This window comes from Durio zibethinus, chromosome 12 (assembly GCF_047325235.1).
Source record: "Durio zibethinus cultivar Kanyao isolate XHJ-2024 chromosome 12, ASM4732523v1, whole genome shotgun sequence".
NCBI classification, from domain to species: domain Eukaryota; kingdom Viridiplantae; phylum Streptophyta; class Magnoliopsida; order Malvales; family Malvaceae; genus Durio; species Durio zibethinus.
In genome coordinates, this window is record NC_143173.1 from 22861779 (window position 1) to 22885754 (window position 23976).

At 32.4% G+C, this 23976-nt stretch overlaps 4 protein-coding genes and 1 non-coding gene across 11 annotated transcripts; 3 read left to right on the forward strand and 2 right to left on the reverse strand.

Annotated features, from left to right (window-relative positions):
• Positions 1-43: 43 nt before the first annotated feature.
• Positions 44-116, reverse strand: TRNAA-UGC (transfer RNA alanine (anticodon UGC)). Its single transcript has one exon. It is a non-coding gene; the product is annotated as a tRNA-Ala (tRNA).
• On the forward strand, positions 73-5374 carry LOC111297932 (DNA polymerase delta small subunit-like). 7 transcript variants are annotated; one of them, XM_089741243.1, is made up of 7 exons: positions 73-299; positions 445-573; positions 1346-1437; positions 2123-2230; positions 3468-3568; positions 3680-3745; positions 5005-5374. In XM_089741243.1, the coding sequence occupies exons 2-5, from the start codon at positions 519-521 to the stop codon at positions 3501-3503; spliced, it is 291 nt and encodes a 96-aa protein (XP_089597369.1). In that variant the 5' UTR covers positions 73-299; positions 445-518; the 3' UTR covers positions 3504-3568; positions 3680-3745; positions 5005-5374. The 7 variants fall into 7 exon arrangements, with proteins under 7 accessions (XP_089597369.1, XP_089597374.1, XP_089597370.1 ...); XM_089741244.1 differs by having other exon boundaries at positions 106-299; positions 1340-1437; positions 3484-3568; XM_089741242.1 differs by lacking the exon at positions 5005-5374 and adding an exon at positions 4438-4997 and having other exon boundaries at positions 111-299; positions 1340-1437.
• Positions 5375-6997: 1623 nt separating this feature from the next.
• On the forward strand, positions 6998-8842 carry LOC111297777 (uncharacterized). Its single transcript, XM_022892403.2, has 2 exons — positions 6998-7508; positions 8590-8842. The coding sequence occupies exons 1-2, from the start codon at positions 7140-7142 to the stop codon at positions 8677-8679; spliced, it is 459 nt and encodes a 152-aa protein (XP_022748138.2). The 5' UTR covers positions 6998-7139; the 3' UTR covers positions 8680-8842.
• A 6660-nt stretch (positions 8843-15502) lies between these two features.
• On the forward strand, positions 15503-19827 carry LOC111296839 (putative protein phosphatase 2C 68). Its single transcript, XM_022891313.2, has 4 exons — positions 15503-16211; positions 17422-17786; positions 19036-19272; positions 19367-19827. The coding sequence occupies exons 1-4, from the start codon at positions 15881-15883 to the stop codon at positions 19601-19603; spliced, it is 1170 nt and encodes a 389-aa protein (XP_022747048.2). The 5' UTR covers positions 15503-15880; the 3' UTR covers positions 19604-19827.
• Positions 19828-20206: 379 nt separating this feature from the next.
• On the reverse strand, positions 20207-23280 carry LOC111296840 (actin-like). Its single transcript, XM_022891314.2, has 5 exons — positions 23169-23280; positions 22516-22585; positions 21998-22391; positions 20957-21570; positions 20207-20582 (listed from the first exon to the last, which is right to left on the reverse strand). The coding sequence occupies exons 2-5, from the start codon at positions 22573-22575 to the stop codon at positions 20517-20519; spliced, it is 1134 nt and encodes a 377-aa protein (XP_022747049.1). The 5' UTR covers positions 22576-22585; positions 23169-23280; the 3' UTR covers positions 20207-20516.
• Between the last annotated feature and the right edge of the window lie 696 nt (positions 23281-23976).

The window sequence follows — 23976 nt, forward strand, 5'->3', positions numbered from 1 at the left end:
AAATTAAACTGGCAATGTAAAAAAAAAGAAGAAAGGTTCAAAATGGAGATTCGGGGTATCGAACCCCGTACCTCTCGCATGCAAAGCGAGCGCTCTACCGTTTGAGCTACATCCCCACTTGAAATGCCATAATTTTAAATAAAATTAAGGTTTTTACTATGGGGGATCTATAAAATGTCTTGGTGGGAAGCAAAGAAATTTCAGTCTTCATGACTGATGACGCTATCTTTATTTTCCCCGCCATGGAAGTGGACTTGCAACAGCTGCTGCCGAGAAAACAATCTACTTACCTCTCACTAGTAAGTTATTTCCTTTCTTTTTTTTTACCTATTTTCCACCATTCAATCCGTTTTAGCTCCTTTTTTCCTGTAATATCCTTAAATCTCGTTACATTTTGAAGAAAATTAATCCTTTTTTTTGGGGGGGGGGGGGGGGTGTTTGTAGGATGAGAATTTGGAGATTCAGAAGGAAGTTCACGAGGCCAACAGTACAGTCAAATTTACTTTGCTTGTCTCTACATGATGAGAACTTTGCTTTATTTCCTTGTTCCCAACTGGAAATCCCATCTCCCTGGTAACCTCTCTTTTCGTTTTTTTTTTTTTTTTAAATTTAATTCTGGGGTTAAAAATTGGGTTTTTTGGGGTCTAATTAATTATGGTCACTGTTTTCTTCTTTATGCATTTTGGTTTTGAAGTAGGCAGCATTGACGAGGTCATTGGTTGGAAGTGTTTGTTCAATTGTTTTTGTTCTTCGTCTTGGTCATTTCTGGCTGTTTTGTTGCCTGCTGTTGACGTTAAAGAAACGTGAAATTTGCAGTGTCTTAGGGTTTTAGGGTATTGGTTTTGGCTTTTAATTGGTTGTGAGCTTGCTTTATGATAATTTGGATTCTTTTTGGAGGTTTAGGGTGATTAGCATGGAAGGTTATGTTTGAAATACTAGCATTGTGGCTAGGAGTAACTATTGATACTCGTACTCATTGGGGGGCTAGTCTGATAATAGCATATTTCAATTTTTTTTAAGGGTGGATTTCTCATTCAAAAGCTTTTTCCAGGTGAAATTTGTTCTTTGAGAAAATTGAATGTTGATAATGCTCTAGATTTTATTTGCTTATATTTCTCTGGTGAGTTTGTTATTAAAATCATTTGTGTATTTGGGATTCTGTTGCTTCCATTGGTTTCATTTTTCACATAGAATTTTGAAGTACCAAGAACCAAGCCAGTCCTTGCAATGTTTGCAGATAAAAGATAATCGTGTTTTGAATAAATTAGTAGTTTAATCAGGTTTTAGTTTCCATGGAGTAGTTTAAAAGTTTTTTTTTTTTGGCATGTGGTTTGTACAGTTTTAGGGCTAGAAGAAGGCAAAGAATGCATCATTGTTGGGATCCTTTACAAGCACATGAAACTCAAACCTTGCATTCTTGATGAATACTCCAAGGAGGTATTGTGATTGTTAATGGATGCAATTCATTTCATTGGTTTTATTTTGTATTGTATGTTGAACTTTAGATGGGAAATTCAATTTTATTTGACTTAAAAAGTTCTTTCTATAATTTACAGAGATCTGTTACCCTTCTTGTAAAACCTCATAATTTTAAGCATCAAGATGATTATTGGGTTTTGGAAGATGAAAGTGGAAGAGTTAAGCTTCACGGCATTATGCTTTCACCTTCGGTTTATGTAACAGTTCTGTATTGCAATCAGTTGACTATATTTTAGAAATTTCTATTCGCAATTGACTTGGTTTTTTTCCATCCATTAGAAATGAGCGCATTTATCGCAATTAATTTCTTCAAAACCTTGTTTACAAGTTGCCGTTTAACTATGTAACTATTAATAGCACTCGTATTTTTTTCAGCTTCTGTATTTTAGCAAGTTGAGAGCTTGAACAATTTGGCTCATCCTTTTTCCGCTTGAAGGCATTCAGTTTTACTCGTTCAGCATTTTTTAACTTTCTTCTTCATTTTAAATAAAAGCTTCTACCATCTAGAAAATGCATTTGATTGAGTGATTTCCAACTACCTAGTGTTTATTCATAAAATAGTCTTCAATTAATTGAATTTATGGATTCTAACATTATTCTTGTGAAGCATGTTGACTTTGAGCTTAAATAATACATTTCGTAGGTGTCGTTGTTGCATTGCATGGAAAGGAAACCAGTGCAGGAGACTTCTTTGTTGAAGATGTTCTGGAAGCTGGCTTACCACCTCAGATTAAGCAGGCGCTCAAATCAAGTATGATCTGATCCCCCCCCTCCCCCCAAGTTTTACATTCTTAGACTTCTAAAGTTGCATTAGAACTCGGTAAAGAAGTCACTTGTCTGTTGGCAATAGTCATTCCTCATCTTATATTAATACTACTGTTTAATTTATTAAGAAAATTACGGATGGCTTTGTGGATTGATTTTTGCTTTGTTTGTGCTAAACAAGAGAAATTAATAGAACAAGTCACCAATCATGTATAAAATAAAGGTGTAGTCACTTTGACTGTGAGAAAATGAAGTGACACGTTTGTGATGAAAGGATTGATCTGTAAGAGCTGCAAATATTCTGCTTATTCATGATATGATTTTCAGTCTTCAAGTGTTAACAAGCAGAGCTCTCTTTCTCAATCTCAGTATATATCTTAACCATGATCCTCCAGGACATGAGATGTTTTAAGTATGCCTAAGTAATCCTTATAAGCTGTACCTTGTTTTGTCTCGTGTTCACTGTTATGGCTTTTTGTTGAATTTTTTAAAAGGATTACAAGGAATCACGTCTGCTAGTTGCCTTTCATCAGATTTCTATATTTATGCATCAGAATAATGGGTTTGCGTATTGAGAATGGTAGGAAGAAAATTAGCTTGATAACAAATCATTGGACCTTTTCTTAACTTGGATATTTGGATTTAATTTGGCTCATGAGCCCTATTCCTTCTCATTTTATTCCAGTAGACATAACCTGTTGGTAAAACTTTTATATTTTCATATATTTTCGTTCTTAAAATAGTGCAATTTGCATCTTTGTGAGAGGCTCAGCACATTAGTGAGTCATTCACTCTTCAAAAAGAAAAGGAAAAAGGATTTATACACTCTTCAAAAAGAAAAGGAAAAGGGACTTATACACTCTTCAAAAAGAAAAGTAAAAAGGACTTACTTTATGGAAGAAGGTCCCTGATTCTATAATAAAAAATTGTCTCAGATACAGCATTAATATGTTTCAGATCTTGAGATCAAAATGAATTAAATAATTGTTTTTGGTGCTAAGTTAGTTTAAAGTATAACTGATTAAAAACCTGTTTTACTAATTATTTTTTTTCTTAGTAATTAATTTTGCTTGACACCCGTAATATATTTTCTGGTTGTGTTACTGCCCAACACACTGCTAACCTGTAGTGATACAACGTATTCTCTCAAGAAATCAAGAAACTGGTAGATTTATGTCCTCATGAGGTTATGTCAATTGTTTACTGCTTTTTTTATCTGACAGGATCTTATCCTTTCAGTGATCGGGATCCCTTCCTAATCGATAGCTGTCCTCATGTCTACTTTGTTGGTAATCAGGAAAATGTGAAACTTGCTTGTTAAAAGGTGATTACTACAAAACTTGCATGTACCAATTGAAAATTACATTTCAAGCAAAAGCAAAAGCAGCATACTTATTTCATTACCTGGCCAGTAAAACTCAACTTACTGATGCAGGATTGGAAAGGAAATTGGTAAGACTTATTTGCATTCCTAGATTCTGCGAAAGGAGTTGCTGTTGTGGTGAGCACTTGTCTCCTTCCTAGATGTTGAAACTAGGAAATAAAGTTACCATATTTGTATTAGTCTGCAGATATGCATGCCTGTGTTATGCATTACCTAAGGCCTAAGCTACCATGGTGGAAATAAGGGTTTATGTCATTCCTACATGGTGAACAATGTCTTCTATCTATTATATAGTGTAATATTACTCTAAAATGGTAAAAAATAGAGTATAATCTTGTTCTTGCTGTCCTTTATCCAAAGTCATCCTTCTCTACTAAATAAATGATAAATAATCAGGCACTTTTGCTTTTGTTAGCTTGTTCAAAAGACAAGAAATATTCTAGTCATCTACCCAATATATGTGGATAAAAAGTTACAGTTATACTTCTAGTACTCTTTGTCAGAGTCCATAAAAGAGAAAAAAAAAGGGAAAATGTTAAGAGAGGGAGAAGTGTTGGTCAAATACCATTGGACTTACTCTCTGGTTGCATGCTTTCCATTTGGGTTGTTTTTATTATTCTGTTTAAGTACATTAGCACAAGTTTCCTCTGAGTTGGAGGTTGTAACTAATTTAAGTTTTGTTAGTAAAGTGTTATAGATGTGCAACTAAAAACCTCTTCATGGAGTTTTGGCTTTCAAATCACTCCTCCATAGTTCTTAACAAATAAGAAGAAAAACGTATTAATCATGAGTCATTGGATTCAATGCAGGACTCACAGGCATCTCTATTAACATGACTTGAGCTTAACACTAAGTTGAATAGCCACCTCTCTCTCTCTCCCTCCCCCCCTTCCTTCCTCCTCCTAGAAGAAAGGAAAGTGACAGTGGGATTGTTCAAAGGGAAGAACAGATAATAAGCTTCCATGACTTTTGCTACTTTTTTTCTGTCAGTTTGATGTGTTATTTTTGCTCCATTTGTTTGGTTACCAGAGTTGTCAATAGACAAAAGTATAGATATAATAACCTGTTTTCACTGTAATTTTAGAGGTGCTTCCTCCTTGGGTATTTATTTTTAACTGGAAGCTTGTCTTTTTTAACTGGAAAGCTGGTTTTATTTGTTACTTCCTTTGTTAAATGGTCAGTAAATGGAAATGATACAATGTAGTAAAGTTTTTCTCATAGACTTGATTGGTTACACCCAGAGAAGTAAAAGTTAGTAGATTTTTTTGCAGGTTTAAAGACACAGGCTTATGTCTTATTTCTTTCAAATACATGATGATAAGCTTTCTCTGGTAACATGCACCATCGATGCTAATTTTCAAATTTTCTATTTGCAGCTCAACATAAGAAACCTTGAATGCCATGCTCTAACTTATGGGACTCAATTCAGCTCATAGCATGGTATGGAGTTTAAATACCACTTAGCATTGCAGACCTTTTTCTAACTTAAGAATTATTTATGATTGATTACAATTTGTATGGGATAAAATCAGTGGAACCTGCATCAAACAAAGAAACAATGGTTGTTCTTCCCTTTGTTAATTAAAGCATAAAACTAATGAGTAAAACAGAATATGGTGTTTTATGTGTGATCTTCCTTCACGTGTCCTCTCTTTAAACATAAATTTTGATGGAGAGGACATACGGATAGGATGACTCCATGATTAACAAGGTAGTTCAACATGCTGACATCATTTTATGTTCTTAATATTGTTACTTTATTGTCATTTGATATGTTTGAACATTGCAATCTAATGTCCTATGTTAATATCAAGTCTTAAGAAAAGAAGAGTTATAGGGTTTGACTTGACAGCTAATACGAGTTTGTTTGTTTGTTTTTGTTTGTTTTAGTTCTTTTCAACAAGGATAACAACTACTAGGCTAAGTCCGAGTTGTTATAGATTTGTTATTTTTAAACTTAAAATACAAAAAAGAGAAATGAGATGAGCTTTGGACATCCATTCTCTTAAGAAAGGTAATAACCGATGAGGTATGAAAATAAGAGACAATATTGAAAAGAATTATGTTCAAACTCTTTGCTTAAATCCACATCCTAAAGTAGTTTGAACACAAAAAAAATCTGTAACTGCCCTAGAACAAGAAATATGTGATTTAATGGAGGGTATCCATGTAAAGAGGAGAGGAAAGCTCAAGAGTATGTTCATGTAGGTTTCATTCCTTTCTCATCGCATCATCATGTCGTTTTGGGACGAGAGTCTATCCAAATGAAGCTGTAAACAATGGATAAGGGCTTCTAATATGGTCTTTATTAGAAGGTGGTGATTTAGTAAAAAATAAGACTGTTACTAAGACAACTCAACTTTCTCATTTTATTCAAACATCCCCAGTTCTAATTCAACCTGAATCTTTGTTTATTCTCACTTACAGTTGATGAAACAAATATGTTCTCCATCATTTCAAGACCAAATCATTAACAAGTTATCCGTTTTACTGAGTAGTTTAGATTCTTTTGAATTATTTGTTTCAAGGAACATGATTAAATTGTTTTCCTTAAAAAAAATTTTTGTATTTATCTTATTATATAATTTTATTATCTATTTTAACCTTGAATTTTTACTAAAGTAAAATGAGAAATAATATCGGAGTGTTTATAAGCAAGAGAAATTATCATATATACAAAAAAAAAATTTAATCTCATTTATAAAATTAAAAAAATAAATTCACTAACAGTGTATTAAATAATTTATATTATAAATAACGTGCTTTTGACATAATATTCATAAAATAAAGATAATAAATTATAAATATTTCCTTTTTTTTTCAATTTAATGAGAATAATTTGTTAAATGAAAATTATTGTTTAAAATAATATTTTAATTAACTTTAGCAAATATCTATAAATAATCAGTTTTTTTTATAAGAAAGATCACGTAGAGTAAAAAGTAGAATAAAAAAGACAGATTATAAATTCTGATATTTAAATTTAAATTTAAATTTATTGAAGTTTAAAAGATTATTATATTATTAAATGAATCAAATCAACTAAATCCGAGTTAACTATTCATGCGAAACCCCGTTGAATCTTGCTCTCAATTCCCTTTCTATCAAATCCAATTTTTCTGTGTCACCCCACAATGTTTTGTCAGGAAAACAACATGGGGAGAGCGCATTTTACACAGAGATCCGACCGAAGTGGAATTATTTTAGTAATATGTAATAATCTTATACATTTTGTTTGTCTTCATTGAAAGTCACATGCCAATACCAAACCCAAACCCAATCGCTACACATTATTCGTTCATTATTCATTATTCATTATTCCACCCCCACCCAACCTAACGGCTATATTTTTGCCACCCTTCTTAATTATTCAAATTATTCACTTATCCCAACGGTCCATTTCCATTTTCCCACACAATGTTTGCCCACCCACCATTTATATTCTCCTTCATTGCTCACATTTCTCTCCCTCTTTCTGATCTAAATAAAAAATCTCCTTCTTTCTTTGACAATGGAAATTGTTGCTAATGCTAATCCTAGTAGTGTTCAAGTTCAACATGTGACTAAAAAATCATCTGATGAGCTGCTGAGGAAGTTTGCTCAACTGGAAGATGATGATGAAAAAACGGGTGGTGCAGCTAGGAAGGAGTTAAGGGTGGTGGTGAAACGGAAGAAAAGAAATGGCTGGGCGAGGAGAAGGGAATCGGGTGGTTATAGTCAGTGTGAGAGTCCTTCTGGCAATGGAAGCAGCAGCAGCAGCAGCTTAGTGGAGAGGAAATGGCTTCTTCCTCCGGAGGCGACGCGGAGGTCCACATTGATTAGGCAACTCGGGATTGCTAGGGAAATCAAGAAAAGGTCCCTCTTGGGCATCATTGAGAAGGTAAGAGTTCAAGATTTAACTATTCTTGTACTACTCTTCATATGCGAAATTTAAAAAAAAAAAAAAGAAAAGAAATTTGAACTTTTAAGAATTCAACTGTTTTTAAATTATACAATATATTAATTTATTGAAAAAATTAAAAATAACATAACAATATCTACAAACTAATTTGAGCACTCAAATTATGTGGGTTTTTAAATTTTTTTAAATAAATATCATTCTCATATTGCAGAGGTAATACATAAATGATTAAATACTATGAACATTTAATCTAAAATTATTTTTTAATAAATATAAAAATGAATATAAAATCATAAAAAATTATAATATTTTCTAATTTTGAGAGATAAAACCAAATTAACTATTCATAAATGTAATTATCACATAAATCATATATCATATTAAATATTTAATTTAAAATTAATTAACTGTAATTAAAAAAATTCAATTTAAATATAAAATTATAAAAAAAAACTTAAAATTTAATCGATATGATATATAATATTATTTAATAAAATAAATAAATGATAAAATTAATTATAATATAATAATACTTTAAATATGGATAACCTAACAGCTACTCTTAAAGCTACCGAATAGGACTTAGATATGATGATGGCCATCATTTCCATAGAGGAGGGACGAGAAAATGATGGAAACCGAAAACTTTTATCTCCAATTTTGTAAATAGATAATAGTAATCTATTATTGTTGTGGTAATAATCAAATTGAAATAATTGACTTCACCGGTATAATCATTAGTACCACTTTTCTCCACATATATGAATTATAGTGACTCATTAATACTACTTTTTAATTGTCTAAGATAAGATAAGAACAATGCGGTTCATAATTTATCCTTGTTTTCATATCAATCTAACTTGTATAGATACCAAACTTTTTCAACATTTTCTTTATGGCTTTTTTTTTTTTCCATTCATTGTTGAAGCTTCCTTTTTTCCTTTTTTTTGGGGGGGAAGAAAAGGAAGATTGTTGGATTGGTATTTCTGTTTTCTCTTGTTCTTCCTTTATATTGGTTCTGTCCCCAGGTAGAATCAATTTTTTTTTTTTTTTTATGCAGACTTGGCGTAAAACTATTGAAGGAGCTTCAAAAGTTGTGATGGAGAAACATTATAACAGGCATAGGCGTCTGGTTAATGATGTTATCTAATTAGTGGTCAGAGCTGTGCATCAAGTGGGAATTTAACACTGGGGAGAAAAGGCTCAGCACTTTGTATATTGGCATCGAACTATATGTAGTTGTATTCATTATTCATATTTTTTATATCAACAAAATAGAGATTCTAATCCAATCTTGCTTATAGAAATTTTAAGAGTATTTAAGTGTAACATCATACATTCACTTGTGGATTCGAACATTACTTTTTGAGCGATGAATAAATAATATCAATTACTAAATTAAATAATATCAATTAAATTTCTTTCGTTTTGTCGTCTAGTAGTTACAAAAATCTTTAGAAAGACCTAAAGGTTTAATTTCGAATCAAGCTTTTCCTTTCTTCCTTTGTAATAGGATTTTGCCCCTCCTTGAAACCAAAAAAAAAAAAAAAACTAAATTAAATGCTTTGATACAACAATAACATGTATTAAACTTGAATTAAAATTTTTATGCATTTTATAAAGAATAATAAAAGTGACATGTAAAAACTTGCTGTGTTGGCCAAAACTTGGTGTGGCATTAAGGCTGTCAGCTGTAGGTAATTCAATTCAGCATTGCACCATACAAGAAAAAAAATGATCAATCTTTTTCTATTCTTAAGTAGTTTCAGGACTCTGGAATAAATAAATAAGAACACTGTTGGGTTTGAAGCAATAAATATAATAACGTAAAAGTAATATATTGTAATAAATTTACAATAATAGACAACAATCAACAACGTAAAAAAAATAAAATACATCAAGATTTATATAAAAAATCTTTCAGTGTAGAGGAAAAAACCACGGACCACCAAAAAAATCTTCATTATTAAATAATGGATATACAAAGTTCTTCTCTAGCTAAAACTAGAGTTAATTAACTACTAGAGAGATAATTGAAGAAATTTCACCAAATAAGTTTCTCAACAAATACACACTTGATTTGTTCCTAAAGAGCTTCAAACCCAATCTTCACCGTTCAAAATGTAAAACTCTGAATCATAAATATGCTGGCAAAGTTTTAGCTCAATTGGATCACGGATTGACTTCCGTTCAACCAACTCTCTTTTTTCTTTTTTGGTTATATTTTTCTGGCTTTTCTTCTTTCTCTTCTTGGTTTGCGACACCACCTTAAAACAACATCCACTTTTTTTTTATTAAGTAGCTAGGGCTTTATGTTAAAAGAAATACCAAGGCCCATAGCTTTTACTTGGTCCAAAACTAATTATATAGGGTTGAACCCATTTTTCTAACAATCTCCCCCTTCAGCCCCCATTAGGAGGAGATCATTACTATAACAGTTTTATTTAAAATTTATCTTCGTCAAGGAACTCATTTCAGTCAAGTTACTATAGAGCTCAAATTTTTCTTTCTTGAAAAATATCTTAGTTAACATATATGCTACATTCTCATCAGTATGGATTTTTTTTTAATAATATCTACTGTTTTTCAATCATTAAACATAACCAGTGATATCTAGCATCAATGTGCTTTGTTCTAGCATGTTACATGGCATTCTTACTTAAATCTAAAGTACTCTGGCTATTACAAAACACCACATACTTTTTCTGATTCAACCTCAATTAAAAAAAAAAACGTTTCATCCAAAGCATTTCTTTACTTGCTTCGGTTGCTGTAATATACTTAGCCTCTATAGTTGATAAAGCAACATACTTCTGTAACTTAGATTACCAAGACACAACTTCTCTTGCAAAAGTGAACAAATAACTTGAAGTAGATTTTTTATCATCAAGATCACTTGTCATGTCAGCATTTACCATTTTAAAACTGATTATGAAACTCCATAACTCAAGCACATTTTTTAGATGTCTCTTAAATATCTGAAAATTTATTTTACTATTTTTTAATGAATTTTTTTTAGATTAAAAAGAAATCTACTTACTACACCACCTGCATGAGCACTGTCAGGCTATGTACAAACCATAAGATACATTAAAAAATCGACTGCAGAAGAATAAAAAATATTAGACATAGCTAGTTGCTCTTTCTTAGACATCGGATAAGATTTTTTACTCAAATGAAAATGGTTAGCAAATGAACTGCTAACTGATTTAGCATGTTGCATGTTAAATCTACTAAGTACCATTTCAATATACTTTTCCTATGACAACTACAACTTTTTAGCTCTTCTATCCCGGATAATTTTCATATCAAAAATTTACTTTACTGGACCTAAATCTTTCATGTCAAAAGACTTAGACAATTGTTCTTTCAACTTACAAACCATACTAGCATCTTATCTCACAATCAACATATCTTCAACATATAATAAGAAAATAATAAAGTTACTATCAGAGAATTTTTTTAAATATATACAAGGATCCGCTGTCGTTCTTTTATAGCTGTGACTCATCATAAAAGAATCAAACTTCTTGTGCCATTGTCACGGAGCTTGTTTCAAGCCATTCAAGCTTTCATTTAATTTGTAAACTAAATGCTCTTTCCCTTTTACTTCAAAATTTTCAAGCTGATTTATATAAATGTCTTCTTGCAAGTCACCATGCAATAATACAGTTTTAACATCAAGTTGCTCAAGCTCATGATTCAAACTAGCTACTAATCCCAATACCACTCAAATGGAACTCATCTTCACAACTGAAACAAAAATCTCATTAAAATTGATGCTTGATTTATGAGAAAAACTTTTTACTACCAAACAAGCTCTGTACCTCACTAATTTATCACCATCTTTTTTTTAACTTGAATAACCATTTATTTTTCAACGGCTTCATCCCTTTTAAAAATCTAACAAGATCATAAGTATTATTTTTTCGTAATAACTATATCTCTTCTTTCATTACTTTTAATCAGTGCTCTTTATCCAGAATAATCTGCACATCTTGGATGCTCTTTGACTCCCCTTCATTGATAACTAAAATAAAATTTAAAATTAGATACCTAATAGATAGCCTGTGCTCTCTTATAGATCTCTTAGGCTGAAACTTTACATCACCTGATACTGAATGTAGCTCCCTTACTCAACACTCTCAGGTAGAGACGATTGCTCTCTTTATTCAAAATTGATTGCATCTAGCTCATCACTAACTATGACTGGCTCATTCATATCCTCAAGTTTTATTTCTTGCTTATTTTCATCATCTGTGGCTCTTGCTTGTGAAATTTCTGTCGGTGTTTAAACATCACATTCAATAGTAACTCATATAGTCTTTTCATTTTTTTCAAGGTCTGTTATGATTTTTTTTTCATGAAAGACTACATTTCTGCTTTTGATTGTCTTTCTTTTCACTAGATCTCATATCATGTAGCTAAATTTCTCATCATCATATCCCACAAACATACATTGTATGCTTTATTGTCAAGCTTTAACCTCTATTCTTTCGGTACATGCATAAATATTTTACACTTGAAAATTTTTAAGTGAGTATGAAGCATATTTTTCTGTTAACACATTTTTTAAAATGTCAAAGCCTAAAAGAACTGATGGTGATCTGTTAAGCAAATAGCAAGCTGTATTGATTGCTTCACCCCATAATGGCTTTGGTAATTTTACCATCCTCAACATACATCTGACTCTTTTCATAATAGTGCGGTTCATCCTTTTAGCTACACCATTATATTGTAGTATTTCAAGTTTTGTCATCTCATGCCTGATCTCATGCTTTGAATCGTACCTTTCAAAATCTTTGGATGTATATTCCTCATCATTATCAGTTTGAATATACTTCAAGGATAATTCTGTCATCTTTTTTATCATGACATAAAATTTCTAAAAATACTACAGTACCTGACTTTTGTATTTCAATATATACACTCAAGTCTTACGTAAAACATCATTAATAAAAGTAACAAAATACCTACTACCACCTAATGACTCAACTTCAATGGGACCACATATGTCAAAATAAATTAATTTTAATTTATTTTTTTCTTTGAAAACTCTTACGAAAAAAAACTCTATGATGCTTACCAAACAAATAATGATCATATGAATCGAGAAATATACCTTTGGTTAAGGGAATAAGATATTACCTTGTCAAAACTTATAACCCCTTCTCACTCATATATGTCAGCCTTTTGTGCCACAAGTTTGCTAAAACATTATCTTTAACAGTATTTATCTAGTTATCGTTCAATTGCATCCATATCTTATACATTATACAGTATAGCTTCTACTGTTCATTCTTTTATCAACTTTCATATCCCTCTTTATTAAGGATAGTAATAGCAAGTAAGTTCATTATCATATCCAGAATGTGTCTGATATCTCTAAAAGTCAACATGTATTTTGTACTAATTTGTACAATAATATCATCGATTTTAACAATTTATGACACTCTTATTTTCAATCTTAGTGCAACCAAAATCACTTACTTTGTAAGTTGTAAACAACTATCTCTTAGGAATATAATGATATGTAGCTCTTATGTCAATTATCCACTTAATGTCGAGATCACCAACATGATTACAATCACCATGTGTACAAATCAAAGTAATTGAATCATTATCTGAATTCACTGCTGTAACATTACCATTATCTGAACTCTTATTTTTTTTTATCTTTTTGCTTTTGCTTCGAGATTTTACAATATCATTTTATATGACCTATCTTACCACAATGAAAACACTTCATTTTATCTCTAGATTTAGATCTATGTTTAGACTTACTACAGCCTTTTGAATTAGAACTTTTATTGATGTTTTTACCCTTATTCTCCATGACTAGAGCTTGATTCTCATAGTCTACATCTTTTTACCTTGCTTCTTCAAGCATACTGTCTTTTATCATCTCCAATGTCACCTTAAAATCAGAAGCTAAATTAAGAATAGTCACAACTAAAGTATTACAGCTGTCGATAATGAACCCAAAAGAAATAACGCCTTCATTTCATCGTCCATCTTAAGCTCTATAGTAGTCATCCAATTAAATATGTCTTGAAAATCACTAAAGTACTCTGTAATTGATCGTTCATCCTTGTACTGTAAAGTTACAAGCTTTTTAACAAGCATAACTTTATTCATATATTTTTTTCTCTCATACAATATTGTCAATTTTTTTTCAAACAATATGTGTATCTGCTTCCTACACTGCCTGATGGAATATACTAATATCAACCTATTTTTTTATTGTAGCCAATTTCTTTTTATCTAACTTCTTTCAACTTTCATCTTTCATATCTACTGGTTTAGTCAAATCACCAAATATTGACTCATATAAATCTTTGTAGTATAAATGATCTTCTATCATAGGCTTTCAAATTGAATAATTTGTGTTGTCAATTTTATCATGAAACTTGTATCACCCTTCATGATCTCAAATAAAATTTACTTCTGTCTTGAGCTGCTTTTGTATCGTTGTCTCAAAATAATCATTGCTTCGATACCACTTGTTAGGCCTGAAGTAATAAACACAATAATACAGAAGTAATATATCGCAATAAAATTCATAATAATAGACAACAATCAATAATGTAAAAAAAATAAAAACACACTAAGATTTATGTGAAAAACCCTCCAGTGTAGAGAAAAAAATCACATACCACCAGAAAAATCTTTGCTATTAAATAATTGATATACAAAATTTTTTTTTAGTTAAAACTAGAGCTAATCAACTACTAGAGAGATAATTGGAGAAATCTCATCAAATAGGTGACTCAACAAATACACACTTAATTTGTTCTTAAAAAGCTTCAAACTCGATCCTCATCGTTCAGAATGTAAAACTTTGAATCATAAATCTATTGATAAAATTTCAACTCAATTGGACCACGGATCGATTTTCATTCAATCAATTTTTTTTCTTTTTTCTTCTATTTTTAAAATTTTTTTTTTTTAGTTTGCGATATCATTTTAAAATAATCCCTACTTCTTTTTATTAAATAGTTAAAACTCTATATAAAAAAAAAAATCAAGACTAATGACTTTTATTTAATCTAAAATTAATTACATGAGATTGTATCTTATTTTCTTAACAAATACATTACTTTGAAGAAAAGAGAAATAGAGATCAGATAAGGTCCAAAACTTTGCGAGATGTTAGATATGTTTACTGCTAAAGTTCCTAGCTATCACATCAAAGGAGAAAAGCACACAGCAGTATTTTTTACCTTGAGAGAGCCAGCAGAACACCAAGATTTTGGAAATTCCATGAATGGTGGACATTTTTGAACACCCCCCCTCCCCTGATTCACTTGTCCATTTGATATTGACGACAACTGCAGAATCACCACACTCTTACTGAATGTGTGGTGGGGTCAATCAAATTCTGATGCTGCTAAAATTTAGTATTGATTGAAGGCCATTTAGATTAAGATTGAGATGATTTTATAGGTAAGCTAAAACCCGTTGACAAGCTTGTGACAAAAAAAAAGCCTCAGTTTCACATGTCACAATATCACATGATTTTGGGTCCTTTTAGTTTTGCAAAAGAACAGAAGTCTACCACCACAATAACATCCCATTTCCTTCCCCCGTCTTACTTCAATCTGTTATGTTCAGATTATTTCCATTATTAAAACTTTTTTTTTTTTTGGTTAAGCCTTAATTTGTGTTGAACTTCTAAAACTTCTGGCCTTCTAACGTTAAGAACTTCCGTAAACCTCTTTTGTCAAACATGGTGTAACATTGGTTTTTAACACAGCAGATGAAATACTGAGGGTCCCATATCTTGGATCATCATCCGATCTTCCAATTAATGGCATCATCGTAATTCTTACTCAATTCCTAAAATTAGGAAAGAAAATGAAAAGAAAAGAAAAGAAAATGACAACGACAACGCTCTGTTTTTAAAGGAAAACCAAAAAAGAAATAAAAAAAATTGCTATTTGATTATAGGCTTCGTCAGCCTCTGTTTCCCTCTGCAAAAAAACACTCTTCCTTCCTGCAAACAAATAATTATGGCAACTTTCTCTCTCTGCAATTCTTCCCTCTAACACATCCCCGCTTTCTCTCTGTCTCTCTGATCGATCGAATTCTTCATCTTTTTTGTTCCTTTTCTTTACATTTTTCTTCTTCTTTGATCCATCACACTAATACTATCCTTCAAAGTCTTAAAACTTTCCTCCCTTTTCCAAGAAACTCAATCTAAAATTCACTTCCTTTGATCAAAAAAACTTGGTGGGGTTCTCAAAATTTTTAATATCCAAACCTTAAAAACCCCATTTTCTTTTCAACGCATTTTTGCTCACAAAGTGAAAAAGTTCAATAAAGGGTATTGTTTTTAAGGGAAATGAGGGATGTTTTCATGGTTGGCAAGGATAGCTCTCGCTTGTTGGAGACCAGTGAATCGATACGCCCTTATGAACAAGGATAATAATAATAATAATGATGATGATGAACTCGAAGAAGATTCTTCTTCCTTACGTGATTCACTTCTTTGGTGTAGAGACCTTGAAAAACACTCTTATGGTGATTTCTCCTATGCTGTTGTTCAAGCCAATGAGATCATTGAAGATCATAGTCAAGTTGAGACTGGAAAAGATGCTACTTTTTTTGGTGTCTATGATGGACATGGCGGCCCTGATGCTTCTCGCTTTATCTCTGATCATCTCTTTCAAAATTTGATTGGTCAGTTCCCTTTTTTTACTTTCAAAGTTTGGCTATTTTATTTGTTTCTTTTTTTTTTTGGGCAGTTTTTTTTTTAAACACTTTCTATCTTAGTGGATAATTGTTTATGTCTTTTAGGAATTTTTTTTATGAGTGGATGCTTTTTTTCCTTTTTTAATTTGGGGTTTATTATTGTTGCTTTTCTTTCTGTCGATTTGTTCTAATTATGTGTTTCCTGGATGAATTTTCACGGAATGAGTTAAGTTCCTAGGGATTTTTTATCCCTACTGTTATGTCATCGTTGTAGTTTTTCTCTATTTATGGTGTTATTTGTGACTTTGATGGGTGGAATTTTTGTGGTTTGTCTTTTCTCTTTAAAGAAAAAACTTTTATTCAGTCTCAATTTTTGGCTATCTTTCTTCTAATATTAACATCTTGACTGTATTTTGAGCATCTTGAAGAATTCTTTGCTTAGAGTTTTCTGGATTGTTATGTGTCTGATGACAATATATTTGTTTATTTATTTATTTTCTTTTCCCTTTTTTTAATGTAGTTTTTGTTGCTATCCGCACTAGGTTTTTTTATTGCAGTAGCTGTGATAGATGCTGGTTTACGGTAATGAATTTGTATTTGTCTGTTTGTCTATTTTCTTGGAACGTACTGCAAATATGATGTGATGTCATACTGAGTTGATTTTATTTGGAATTCTTGGCAAATGAAAATTTTGTTTTTAATTTAAATCTATTATGACTAAAATATAATGTCAAGTTGTCAACAAAGAAAGCAACTTACAGTTGACTCTGGAAACTCAACATTCGCTTAACAAAGTTAAGAGTGTTAAATTCGGTCATCGGAATTTGCTTGAGACCAGACATCAGATTATTACAAAGTCAGAGTAAGAGTAATTTTTTTCTCATTTCCTGTGATGCTTCCAAAATCAAAAGAGTAGAGCCTAATTCTGTATGATAAACAAAGAGAATGATGATATATCACTATGTGCTAAATAAATTTACAATTCATATCCCATGGTTCTATAGTTGCTACTACTCTTTACCGTCAGGCAGTCCTACAACAATGAGAATGTTTATGTAAGCTTTGATGGAGATGATTGCTTCCGAATAATTAAACTGTTTAGTTTCTACTGGATGCTTTTCTAGAGATCATTCTCACGTCCTTTCTAATGTTTTTTTAGTAATTCATTCTAGAATGCATCTTACACATCATTCAACAGGGCTTGCTCGAGCAAGTGGAACCATTTCTGAAGATATTCTTAGAAGTGCTTTCTCTGCAACTGAAGATGGATTTCTTACTCTTGTATGTAGCACATGTGGAATGAAACCATTAATCGCAGCAATTGGATCTTGTTGTCTGGTTGGAGTTATATGGAGGGGGACATTATATGTTGCTAATTTGGGTGATTCTCGAGCTGTAATTGGTTATTTAGGTAGATCCAATAAGATAGTTGCTGAGCAGTTGACTAGAGATCATAATGCAAGTATGGAGGAAGTCAGACAGGAACTCAGGTCATTGCATCCGGATGATTCTCATATTGTTGTTATGAAGCATGGAGTATGGCGTATTAAAGGAATCATTCAGGTTTGCTCTCTTTTGTTCATTGTTATCTGCTTTCCATGTTTTATGCCATGATGTATGTGATGTTGTTATTTATGGGGACCACTGCTAGGACACGTAGAAAGGAATGGCCTACCCCTTTTTTCAAAATTGAATCTCTTTGCCTCACCAATAATGTGGCATAATTTGCTGCCTTATGTTTTTAAGATTGTTTGCGATGATTACACCCCAGAAAAAATAAATTCAAGTTGGTTTTGTTTAGTTTTCTGGTCTACGATTATCAGGGGACTTGATGAATATTGTGGTCCTATGGCTATGGAATCACTAAATATCAGATTATTAGTTAAAATGTTGATGTTTTGCTTAGGTTACAGTCAGAACCTTTTACCCTTTTTAATTCAATTCATTGCATATAAAATACCGCAATGATATATGAAATCCGTCACCAGACTTCATTGCTTTTGGATTACCCTATATGTTATTAGGTCAATTTCTTTTTCTCTCTTTTAATCTTAATGAGTTTAGAGGCTTGTTGGTGCCATATATACATTACTCTTAAGTATTTGTAACATGTGGTTCTCATGGTTTAACCTTCCTGTTTTAGGGTTACCTTTTTCTTTTCTTATTTTATGATTTTTTCTGCTTCAGAAATATCACCCTTTATTCAGAATTTGTAGTACTGTCTAGGAGATTATAATAAAGGTTTTTAAGCAAAATTGGAATGTCAAGGAGTCCATTATGTGGTTGGCAGAAACCACCTCAAATCTTGCGTTGCCGGTTGTGCGATATTGATTTCAAAGCAGCCCTAGGAAATTTTCTTTGCTCGTATTAACTGCAATTCTGAGCTATATGTAATTATATTTACCTCCAGAAAATTGTCCTTTCAAGATATACCATTCGGCATTTTCCTTCTCCACATCTCTTGAGGCTTTCTGGAAAAACGATGGCAGCCTGCCTTTGTTTGAGGTGTTAGCAGCTATATAATCGATGGCCAGAACTATCTTTCTAATGGCAGAGGTGTAATAGGATCCATTTAGGAACTTTTATTAGTGAACTTGTTGCTTTTACTGGTATGGTACGATACGCATATTCGGCAGGCTGTGCACCGTAGTTGGTTCTTAATATGAACGTTTGTATTCAAATTTTCTGATTATTCTTGTACTTGATTCAGAGGGCTATTTGATTCCGGTTTGCTTGCAACACATTTTAGTGGAATTCACTTGTGTTTTTGAGTTTGCTATGTTCATTCTGTTTGCCTATGAACTGGTATCAGGTGTCTAGATCTATTGGTGATGCATACTTGAAGCGGCCAGAGTTTTCTCTTGATCCTTCTTTCCCACGATTTCACCTTTCTGAACCCATTGATCGACCAGTGCTAACAGCAGAGCCATCCTTGTGCACCAGGGTTTTACAACCTAGTGATAAGTTTCTCATTTTTGCATCTGATGGACTTTGGGAACATTTGACAAATCAGCAGGCTGTCGACATTGTTCATAACCATCCACGAGCAGTAAGTGCTATTTTTTGTGCATCTATTGCTTCTCCTTTAACCATTTAACTTTAATTCTCTTATTTCACTCTCGATCTCTCTCCAAAAATGTTAGGGAATTGCAAGAAGGCTCATCAAAACAGCTTTAAATGAGGCAGCTAGAAAAAGGGAAATGAGATATGATGATCTTAAGAAGGTTGATAAAGGGATTAGGCGGTTTTTCCACGATGATATTACAGTTATTGTCATCTTTATAGACCATGAGTCGTCGGATGCAGAGATGTCTGTTCCGGAGCAGTCTGTCCGGGGGTTTGTTGACACCCTTGGACCATCGAACTTCAATATTCTTTAAGGATTGATGTATATCGGTAAATGCATTGTCGATCATCTGAATGAATACCTTGTCACCTAAAATAATCAGTGGGGTTGTCGCCAAGTTCAGCGAGTTTCTGTATGAATTTACATATTTATTTTTTCAACAGCTGATAGTTGTTTCTGGGATTTTATATTGCTTTTTTCTCACATTACCAAGCAAGAGAAGTTTGTCCTGATTTTCATTAGTTGTATTTATTTTCATATCTGCAACTTACGATGATAACCCCTATCAGAGAAGTTATTTTATTTTATTTTTTTTTCCTTTTATTTTTTTCCACTTCATTTGGTTCCGGATGATGAAGTTGTGTATATTTAGGACGTTAAATTCATATGCCTGGATTCAATAAGAAATTTTTACATTTTTGCCGCAAATTCAACAACATATTTCCATGCAGATTTTGTTGATCAACCATCAAAAAGTGCAAGATTTGTAAGGCAGGGGAAAGTGACACTGAAATGACACGGGATTGCTTTCCTGCCAGCTAAAAAGGTCAAATCAGAAACAAACTACCCCCAAAGGAATATCGCTTTGGTATTCAATGGGATATTCCAATTTTTATTTTTTTAACTAAATGGAATGTAAGAAATTCTCGTGAAACCAATTTTCATGAACCAAATCAGTAACAATACACAACTCTTCTACAATCAAATAGTAATGTAAAAAAAAAATAAAAATGAATCGCTCCATGTTCATCTTCTGGACATCAACAGTGGAAAACAACGGAAAGAAGGAAAAAAAGGAACAAGAGAGGAAAAAATGGATATAAATTTAAAAAAATTAAAAAAGAAAGAAAAGAAAAGATAGAATAGCAACCACTTGATTTATAAGCCTTGCCGTGATACAAAATGTATAGTATATATCTCTTCACCCCACCTCTTGCTTTGCGTAACTAGAAGCATTTCCTGTGGACAATTGATGGCCCGGACTCATCATATTCAGCCTTTGCAATCCACATCTGCACAGAAAATATTCAGTCCAATTTAACTGTTTTTTAATATCTTAAAATCAGGATTTCATGGAATACTATCAATAGAAAATGTTTGGAATGAAGATTGCCTAAACTATTCTCCATGAGGAATCAGTCGCGTAACATGATGGTTTATTGCTGTACAGAGCAAGCAGTTCTATCATAATATTATATAGTCAACACAATAAATTGCAAGTAGAGAGTCATTGTATGATAGCTTAAGTATTTGTGTCAAACTAAACTGTTAACAACAAATTCTAGAATAATAACGGTGATTCCTGAAACATATTAAAGTAAAACACGAGACTCTAAAGAATTATAAAGGTATATGATTGGTTTTTTGAAGATAAAAGAGACAATACCTGCTGGAAGGTGCTGAGGGATGCTAAAATGGAGCCTCCAATCCAAACACTATACTTCCTCTCTGGTGGTGCAACCACTTTAATCTTCATGCTGCTTGGAGCTAATGCTGTAATTTCCTTGCTCATCCGGTCGGCAATTCCAGAAAACATAGTGGAGCCGCCACTGAGGACAATATTTCCATAGAGATCCTTCCTAATATCAACATCACACTTCATGATAGAGTTGTATGTGGTTTCATGAATGCCAGCAGCTTCCATCCCAATCATGGATGGCTGGAAGAGGACTTCTGGACAGCGGAATCGTTCAGCCCCAATGGTAATAACCTGTCCATCTGGTAGCTCATAGCTTTTCTCCACGGAAGAGCTGGTCTTTGCTGTCTCCAGCTCTTGTTCATAGTCAAGAGCAATGTAAGCTAGTTTCTCCTTCATGTCCCTCACAATTTCCCGCTCAGCAGTAGTTGTGAAAGAATAACCACGCTCCGTTAAAATTTTCATGAGGGCATCTGTGAGATCACGACCAGCTAGGTCGAGACGCAAGATGGCATGTGGGAGAGCATAGCCTTCATATATAGGAACTGTGTGGCTCACACCATCCCCCGAGTCCAAAACAATACCTAAACAATAACCATGCATATTAGGGCAAGACAATGAAACAATTTTGTTCAGAAAAAACAACCGCTTCTATAACAATTCAAAAGTATACTTATTAATTAGATCAAGGTATCTTTTTAACATGAGGAATAAAGGATAGCTATAGATAATTTATGTAGTTTATGGATACAGGAAACTGCAGGAGATCTGGCATTCACGTAAGCAAACTGTTTACCATTGCTATCAAAGTTACAACTTACAAGAGCAATATGTATATAGGAAATCTAAAGTAACATGTTTATATGTTTACAAGATCTCCAGTTTCATTCATTACATAAATTTTCTATTAACCCTCTTTGTACATAAATCTTGACCTATGATCAGATGGATAAAATTTCCCATGCATTATCTTGAACAGACAAAAGGCAGATAGTTGATGAAAGTGCTTACCTGTTGTACGACCACTAGCATACAAGGAAAGAACGGCCTGGATAGCAACATACATAGCAGGGGTGTTGAATGTCTCAAACATAATTTGAGTCATTTTCTCACGGTTGGCCTTGGGGTTAAGAGGAGCTTCTGTGAGGAGAACTGGATGTTCCTCAGGGGCAACTCGAAGCTCATTGTAGAAAGTATGATGCCAGATTTTCTCCATGTCATCCCAATTGCTAACAATACCATGCTCAATCGGGTACTTCAAAGTCAAAATACCTCTCTTTGATTGAGCTTCATCTCCCACATAAGCATCTTTTTGGCCCATACCGACCATCACACCTGTGTGACGTGGGCGACCAACAATGCTAGGGAAAACTGCTCTTGGGGCATCATCTCCAGCAAATCCAGCCTGAAAAGTTTCACATCAATCAGAATCTAAAACACTGATCAACAAAGCCAACGTGCTTTTCCATAACTAATACTACTATAATCATTCTGCAATAAAAGAAAATGGAAATCAGATGATTGATTACCTTGACCATTCCAGTCCCATTATCACAGACAAGGGGCTGAATATCCTCGTTTTCTGCCATTTTCTATTACCTGTTTCAGACCCATCCAATACCAACATCAATAATTATATATAATAAACAAGGAATTTGTAAGATGATCTCGTATCAGAATCTGATACATCCCATCACCATAAGCTGTTTGTAAGATGTGAGACTATTAATCAACTGAGACTATACAATTTAAAATCCATAGCCGAAAATGACATCATAATTAAACGTAAACAATGAATAAGACTAGCATTATTCCTTCCATTACCGGACTTTAAATGAACTTCAATTGACCAACTCAATATGCAAATTTTCGATTCAACTGTTGATCTAACTCCTTAAACCAATAAATTTATGTTTTTTTTTTTGCTTTTTGAAGAATCAGAGAATTTAACGATAAAATTTCACATCTGTACCATGATAATGCAACAGAGTTATCAATAATTAAACGCAAAACTAAGTAAAAAAAAATAAAAAAAAAACAAAATTTTACATTAAAATGATCTTGGAGTCGAAGATCTAAGCATCGAAATCCGATCTACCAAAAAATTGATAGAAAAACTCAGATGAACAAAAAAAATTACGATCAGAACAAAAATTTAAATTCAAAATAGAAAATAAACTACCTTTTTTTCTCGATTCTCTCTTCTTCCTTTTTCTTTCTCTCTCTTTCTTGCTGTTTAAACGGACGGTTGAGTTTGAGGGGATTGTGCGGTTAAGGTACCCGCCCTCCTCGTTTTTAAAAAAGAAAGGTGGTGCAAATGAAACTCCGTTCCAAATGTAAATTCACCTCAAATTCGATTTCGGCAGATCTTGGCCGTCCGTTTCCACTGTCCCCATCTACGGACCCCATTTCTCGTCACGTTCATGGTGGAAACAGCTGGCTCCCTTTTGGTTTACCCATTCGTGTGGACGGATCTACCCCTCCCTCTTTAAATTGATTGACCATTTTGTATTACAAGGCGAAAATAAAAATTTTCTTTAACTATAATATAAGAAAAATCAACATGTTAATATATTTAATTAAATTGATATGTAACCAACTTTTTTAAAAATATTACAACAATTATTATGAAATATTTTTCATTAAATGATAATCCAATTGTTTACCAAAAATAAAAAAAAAACCATTATATACTAGTGCATCTTTTGTGGTATTTGTTATGAATTATTATGATATACAAAATTTTATTATAATTTGAAATATATTATAGAGGTATTTATTTTATGATATAAATTTTTTCTAGCAATTAAGATCTTTTATAAATTATTTTTAATTAAAAATTAAGTTTACTTTTAATAATACTTGTAATTTTGTTTGATTGAACTAAGCATTTGAATTGACCAAAAAAAAAAAATTAAGCATTTGATTTTCATTCAATTATATGGAAAGTTTATGATTTTGAAAATATTGTTTTGATAATGATGATGGAA